This window comes from Gopherus evgoodei, chromosome 4, assembly GCF_007399415.2.
Source record: "Gopherus evgoodei ecotype Sinaloan lineage chromosome 4, rGopEvg1_v1.p, whole genome shotgun sequence".
Taxonomy (NCBI): Eukaryota; Metazoa; Chordata; order Testudines; family Testudinidae; genus Gopherus; species Gopherus evgoodei.
The window spans coordinates 127,103,520-127,110,852 of record NC_044325.1 but is presented as its reverse complement, the minus strand read 5'-3'; the positions used below and the strand labels follow the sequence as shown (position 1 = coordinate 127,110,852).

The window sequence follows — 7,333 nt, the reverse complement described above, 5'->3', positions numbered from 1 at the left end:
AGCTGTTGGGGAGAGTGGAGAGAAACAAGGAGCCAATGGGGTGCAGTAAGCTCAGCTGACACAAGCAACATGTGCAACCCCCTAGTAAAAAAACCTTAGTCTCTAGGAAGAATTTCTCTGGGGGGCAGGCAACACATAGGACAAGCCCTACACAGGGCAGGAGCATATTTAATATATTTATATGCCCCCTACCACCCCAGTATCTGAACACCTCACAGACTTTAATGTATTTATTCTCACACACCGCTGTGAGGCAAGGCAGTGCTATTATCCCCAATGTATGGATGGGGAAAGTGAGGCACAAAGCGACTGAATTACCTGCCGAAGGTCACACAAGAAGTCTGTGGCAGAGCAGAGAATTCAGTGTGGGTCTCCAGGTAACACCCTAACCACAGGGCCAACCTGCCCAGCCTCAGTGCCCACCTCTATAGCCACTCCGGGTCACAGGGCTGTCATAACCCTGGGGTGCCTAAATTATGCTAGGTGCTGTTCTAGCTCCTGACCAGCCCAGAACCAAGAGGGGCACAAAAAGGATTTAAAGTCATCTTTGCTTCCTCTCCCTTGGGCTGGGCCATGCAATCCCTCCCACAGTCTTAAGCATCTTGAATCAAAATAATTCCCTGTCTCAATCAGTTTTCACATTAGCCCTGCTCTCCTCCTCCCTTTTTCTCCTTTGCACTTTCTTTATACATTACAGAGAAGTAAAAAAAGTCATGCTCAATGTATTTTTTCCCTGCAGTTCACCACTAAGGATCCAAACCTGAAAGGTGCTGAAATCCTGTGGCTTCCCTGCCTTAGCAACTAGCCTCTGAGATGATTAAACCAGAAGGAATTTTAACAGCTTTCTGATGGCATGTTTGTTCTGGGCCTTTCCCTCTGTGAAAGCAGACAAGGCACCTGGGACACCAGGCAATCCCTGGTCAGTTTCAGCCTCAGTTTCTCAAGGCCTTGGTTGCAAAGGCTGGCTCTTAAAAATCCCCATCCGATTACAAGCCGAAAAGATGGCAGGAGAGGTTTCTCTGAGCTCTTTGGTTTCTGATCAGGGCCGAGCCTGGGGCCCAGTTTGGCCTGACTGTGTCATAGAATCATAGAAGATTAGGGTTGGAAGAGACCTCAGGAGGTCATCTAGTCCAACCCCCTGTCTCTTAATTGTTGCAGCTGGGTGGATCCCAGGACATTAGAGATACAGGGTGAGGGAAGTACTGTAACAGCTTTGATTGGCCCAACTTTTGCGGCCAGGAGACCAGCTCACCCTGCCTCACCCACCTTGTCTCTGGCCTGGCTCTTTAAGAGATTGTGGGGCAGCAGATTGTGGGCCCAGGTAAAGTGGGAGGCTCCCGTCTTCCCCCTCCCCCTCCCACTTCCCCTCCCTCCTGCCTTCTCCGTTCCTTTGTATGTCATTGGGGATTAGCAGCTGGGGCCCGGCCAGCTCGGCAGCGCCTAGCAATCCGCTGCGCACGGCCGGACGCAGAGTCACAGAGACCACAAATAAACGAAGAGGGGACGAATCTTGAGTTATTTTTTTTCTGGTCTAATGAGCCTCCCACCCCCTTTCTAGCCTGGGCGGGAAGAAGGCGAAGATCCATCTCCCGGGCCTCTGCAGGCGCTAGGACTTCCTGGAGCGAAGCCGGCCGCCTGGGAAGCGCCGCTGGGAGCCTTCGGCTGCTGGGAGGAGCCGCGGGGCACCATGAAGGATCGGCTGGAGCAGCTCAAAGCCGTGAGTCTCTTCAGCAGCTGCTGAGAGGAGCAAGGCGGGGCACGGTGGGGGCTCGATCCCTGCGCCCCGGGGCTGATGCTAGTAATAAGACCCAGCTCTTCTGTCGCGCTTGGGGGGCTCGATGCTATGGTGATACTGAGAGTGGGAAGTGCCAGGGGAAGGGGGCATTCGCTGGTACTTGTGGTTTCTCCCCCAGCTCCCTGGTCTCCCGAGTATCTCCCCCCATCTCCAGCTCCACACTCAGTCCCCCCGCCCCAAGCTCGCTTCGGTATCCCACCCCCAGCTCCACACTCAGCCATTCCCCCGCCCCCAGCTCCCTGGTCGCTCCAGTATCCCCCCCCCCACCCCCCACCTCTAGTTTCTCTAGTATTCTCCCCACTCCCAGCTTCCTGGTCTCTCCAGTATCCCCACACAGCTCCACAGTCACCCCTTCCCGTCTCTGGTCTCTCCAGGCCCCCACCCGGCCAGCTCCCTGGTCTCTCCAGTATCCACAATCAGCTCCCCCACCCCCCTCATCTCTCCAATATCCCCACAAAACAACAAGGAGTCCAGTGTCACTTTAAAGACTAACAGATTTATTTGGGTATAAGCTTTGGTGGGTAAAAAGCCCGCTTCTTCAGCTGTATGGAGAAGTGGGTATTTTACCCATGAAAGCTTATGCCCAAATAAATCCGTTAGTCCTTAAGGTGCCACCAGACTCCAACACAGCTACCCCTCTGATACTTAGTATCCCCACGTATTAAGCTCCTCCCACCCCCACCGTCTCCCTAGTGTCTCCAGTATCCCCACCCCAGTCCCACAATCAGCCCCGCATCTCTGGTCTCTCTAGTGTTTTCCCCCCCAGCTCTACACTCAGCCACCCCCCCCCCACTCCCTGGTTTCTCTAGTCCCCCCCTCCCCACAGTCAACCTCCTTCCTATCTCCCTGGTCTCTCCTATGTAAAGCTGAGGGCAGGGGGATAATCAAGCTCCATTTGCGGAGTGATTGTTTGTCTCTCTTCCCACAATGAGAGAGATTGGGGGAGGGAGGGGCTGGAGTGATGGCTGTACTTTGCAAATTGGGGGGCAAACCCAGGGCAGCTCCTCCCACCCCAGGGATAATAAGTGTTTGATGCCCCCAGGAGGGGAGGGGAAGGGAAGGGAAGGAAGATTGTGTCTTCATGAGGTGGTTGATGCTGAGGTTGAGGTTCTTTTGTGCCTTGAGAGCAGATGGTGGGGGTCCAGAGTTCAGAGGGGGCCTGCTGGCCAGGGGCCCTTGTTCTTCTATCAGGGGGGCCCCACGGGGGTCAGCTGAGGAAGGGGGGATGGGCTGAAGAGATTTAGGGGATGGAGGACATTTCAATCCCCCCATCCCCCCCACTTGCATTTGGATGAGTTGAACTGTCAACTTCCTCCTTCTCTTTTCCTCTTGGGGACGGTTTTTTCCACCCATTGCTCAGCCTGTCCGTTAACGGCCTTGCCCACTCATTGCTCAGCCTGTCCGTTAATTGGCGATAACAGTACCCGCAGGGTTACACCCATTATTACCCTGGCACTTTGCTCTGTGACTGAGCTTCCTTCCCCCACATCACACAGGCACCTTGCTGGCTGATCACTGGGTGGTGAGTGCTAGAGCCTGGAGTTATTCTCAGGAGAGTTGCTTGGGCGCATTGGCTCTGGTGCTAGTTTCTTTAGTGTGTGGGGTTGCTTGTGAGCAACAGGGGCTGTGCACAACTTGCTGCTATTGTAGGGTCGCTTGTGAGCTGCACATGCTGTTATTCCTGTAGGGTTGCTTGCAACCACTCCCTGGGCCTATGCACCCATCTTTCTGTTATATGAGCTTGTGCAAACTCCCAGGGGCTCTGCAGGCTCCCTCATGATGGGAGGGCCACCCAAGGGAGATGCATGCGCGTGCTGCCTCATTATTGTAGTGTCACCTGTGAGCAGGGCCGCCCAGAGGATTCAGAGGGCCTGGGGTCTTTGGTGGCGGGGGGGCCCCCGCTTTGGCAGTAATTCAGTGGCTGGGAGGTTCTTCCGCTCCAGGACCCGCCACCGAAGTGCCCCGAAGACCCATGGCGGGGGCTCCCCGCCACCAAATTACCATCAAAGACCCAGCACTTCGGTGGCGGGTCCCGCTTCGGTGGTAATTCAGTGGCGGCGGGTCCTTCCGCCCCAGTGCAGAAGGACCCCCCGCCGCCGAAGACTCGGAGTGGAAGAAGCTCCGGGGACCCAGGCCCTGCGAGAGTTTTCTGGGGCCCCTGGAGCAAGTGAAGGACCCCTCTCCAGGGGCCCCTGAAAAACACTCATGGGGGTCCCTGTGGGGCCTGGGGAAAATTGCCCCCTTGCCCCCCCTCTCACAGGCAGGGCTGCCCAGAGCTGTGTGTGCGCTGCCTTGTTATTGTAGGGTCACCCGTGAGAGCTGTGTATGTTCCCTTGGTGGTGTCACTGATGTCAGAAGGCAGGTCACCTAGGGCAAGGCCACCTGCTGGCACGGGATCAGACTCACATTTTTAACCAGCGCTTCCTGGCAATGAAAGCTGTATCAGACAAAGGGCTGAATGCACAGAATAAAAGACTGAAACAAATGGGAGGCCTGGTGTCTCTGAGGCTCCTGGGTTAGCCGGTCCCACAACGCCCTCATTCTCCCCAGCCTGTTTTGTCCCAACCCAGCTGTAATGCAGGATCTGCCCTGCTTGGTAGCGAATGGGCAGCAGCTAAGCAGAGCTGGGTGGCTGAGTCACTCCCCCCACCTCCCCATGCTCAGTTTCCCCATCTGGGAAACAGAGCTAATGATGGTGGGCTGTGGAAAGGCCATGTACTTTCTGCCATTTACTTCAAAAGAGAACTAGGGTTTCTTCTTCTGGTGGGAGCCTGGGGGAGCAGCAATCTCAGCCCCTGGGCCTGGAGGCAGGGGGAGTGCTCAACAGCACTCCTCCCTACTTAATGAGTAGTGCTGTTAGGCTCTAAGAGAGTCATCACCTTCCCTTGCCCTCATCAGAAAAAGGAGGTTGCTGTGGGGCATGAGGAATTGGCAAATGATGGGCAGGAATCTGCAGGGCTCTGAGGGGGAAGCATGAGAGACAACCTAACCCCCTCTGTCCAGGGCATCCCAGGGGTGATGCTGCCCCAGCCTGGGGGCCCTGTGGGAAAATCCATGTGCCTTGGTTGAACTGCACCCACTATGGGAGACCCTGGGGGGAGATCCAGATCAACACTAAAGATGACTCTTCTCAATGGGGAATAGCAGCCTGTGCCAGAAAACAGACCCCTTGAAAGAAATCAGCATCTCCTGTGAAAATGCTCACGCTAAGGATTACATCAGGCTTGTCAAATTAACATCTTTCCCCCCAAAAAAGTCTTGGACTACCCAGAATGGAGAGGCCTCTCCCAGCCAGATTGATCTCTTCCAGAGCCCAAAGAGTTAAACTTTTTTACCTGGCTTCCACTGGGGGGAACAAAGGCCTCTCCTGGTCTGGATGTGTCCCTCCAGAACACCAGGGGTTAAACTCTCCCTTTCACCATCACCCCAGTGACTATTAGGGCCGTCTGGAAAACAAAAAGCCCTTTCTGTAAAAAAAGGGAGAGGATTGGAGATTTATTTTTCTGCATGGGAATGAAAAAGAGACCTTGAGAGACAGAGCGCGTCTGTGTCCCTACAATAGCCCAGTGGTTCGGGCACTCACGTGTGATGTAAGAGACCCGGGTTCAAAATCCTGCCCTGAATCAGGGGGAGAGGGGCCTTGAACCTGCGACTCCTGTGTCACAGGTGGGCTATTCTGGAGTGTCTCTCTGCTTTAGGGGGTTGATCTCTGTGGTACAGAAACGGAACAGGCGTCCTTTGAGCTCTTCTCTTTCTGGTGGTCCAGGGATTACATGGCAGCGTTGATTCATTTGGTTTCCCTGTTGGTGGCTGGGAGAGAAGGGGGTGGGGGAGAGTGACAGGGATTTAGCTGGGATTACAAAGCCATCAACTAGAGGAAGAGGAGATAAAACGCTTGGGGAGGGGGGGGAAGGGGATTAATTTTATTTTTATTCCTAGGAGGGCTGGAGTCCCGAACCGGCAGTGAGATTGGGAGGGCAGGCGAAAGGAGGGGATCTAGATGGGTAACAGGTCCGTCTGTCCTCTTGGGAAATGATCCTGGGGGGGTTGTTACTAGGGTCTGAGTAGGACATGGCACATAGGGACAGTTCCCCACCCCTTGGATACAATCTCAGATCTGTCCTGGCATGGGGACTGTGTCAGGGTGTGATCGATGGGGCACAAGGAGCAGGCCGGTCACTGGGGCATTCTCATGACCTGCTCTTTGTAGCCTGGGAGGGCAGTGGGGCAACTAGAATATTTCCAATAGTCGCTCCCCCATTGTTTGTGCCATATGATGTCTCCTTGGTAGATGCCATCTTGAGATGTTGAGCTCCATCTGAGAGGCATTGTGTTGGCAGGGGGATGGGCCTAGTCTCTTTGGGCCATTTGCTGAGGCTGAGAAATCCAGAGCTGCAGCTGGTGTCTAAACAGACGATCCCTGTTCCAGGGGTTTCCCCACTTGGGGGTCTGAGCAGGGGCTTTGGGTCAGTCTCTCTGTGGATCGGAACACAGACAGGCCCCATAATCACCAACCAACCCCTCGGCTGCCTTCCTCTTCCAGAGGGACTCATAGACTCATAGACTCTAGGACTGGAAGGGACATTGAGAGGTCATCGAGTCCAGTCCCCTGCCCTCATGACAGGACCAAATACTGTCTAAACCATCCCTAATAGACATTTATCTAACCTACTCTTAAATATCTCCAGAGATGGAGATTCCACAACTTCCCTAGGCAATCTATTCCAGTGTTTAACTACCCTAACAGTTAGGAACTTTTTCCTAATGTCCAACCTAAATCTCCCTTGCTGCAGTTTAAGCCCATTGCTTCTTGTTCTATCATTGGAGGCTAAGGTGAACGAGTTTTCTCCCTCCTCCTGATGACACCCTTTTAGATACCTGAAAACTGCTATCATGTCCCCTCTCAGTCTTCTCTTTTCCAAACTAAACAAACCCAATTGTTTCAGCCTTCCTTCATAGGTTATGTTCTCAAGACCTTTAATCATTCTTGTTGCTCTTCTCTGGACCCTCTCCAATAACTCCACATCTATCTTGAAATGCGCTGCCCAGAACTGGACACAATACTCCAGTTGAGGCCTAACCAGCGCAGAGTAAAGCGGAAGAATGACTTCTCGTGTCTTGTTTACAACACACCTGTTTATGCATCCCAGAATCACGTTTGCTTTTTTTGCAACAGTATCACACTGTTGACTCATATTAAGCTTGTGGTCCACTATGACCCCTAGATCTCTTTCTGCCATAGTCCTTCCTAGACAGTCTCTTCCCATTCTGTATGTGTGAAACTGATTGTTCCTTCCTAAGTGGAGCACTTTGCATTTATCTTTATTGAACTTCATCCTGTTTACCTCAGACCATTTCTCCAATTTGTCCAGATCATTTTGAATTTTGACCCTGTCCTCCAAAGCAGTTGCAATCCCTCCCAGCTTGGTATTGTCCGCAAACTTAATAAGCGTACTTTCTATGCCAACATCTAAATCGTTGATGAGGAATAGGCTGGAGGTTCACTGGTTATGCTTGGCCTGTTCTAGCTGGGGCAAA

At 53.3% G+C, this 7,333-nt stretch overlaps 1 protein-coding gene across 9 annotated transcripts in view; it reads left to right on the top strand.

Moving 5' to 3' along the window:
• Positions 1-1,201: 1,201 nt before the first annotated feature.
• Positions 1,202-7,333, top strand: part of STX3 (syntaxin 3) — a 34,833-nt gene continuing 28,701 nt past the window's right edge. For 2 of the 9 annotated variants that reach the window (XM_030560978.1, XM_030560980.1), the window contains exon 1: positions 1,205-1,717. In XM_030560978.1, coding sequence (XP_030416838.1) covers positions 1,688-1,717 — 30 coding nt within the window. In that variant the 5' untranslated portion in view covers positions 1,205-1,687. Of the gene's footprint in view, positions 1,718-3,298; positions 3,318-5,735; positions 5,807-7,333 lie in introns of those variants that run through there. The other 7 variants (XM_030560972.1, XM_030560971.1, XM_030560975.1 and 4 more) reach the window with 6 other exon arrangements.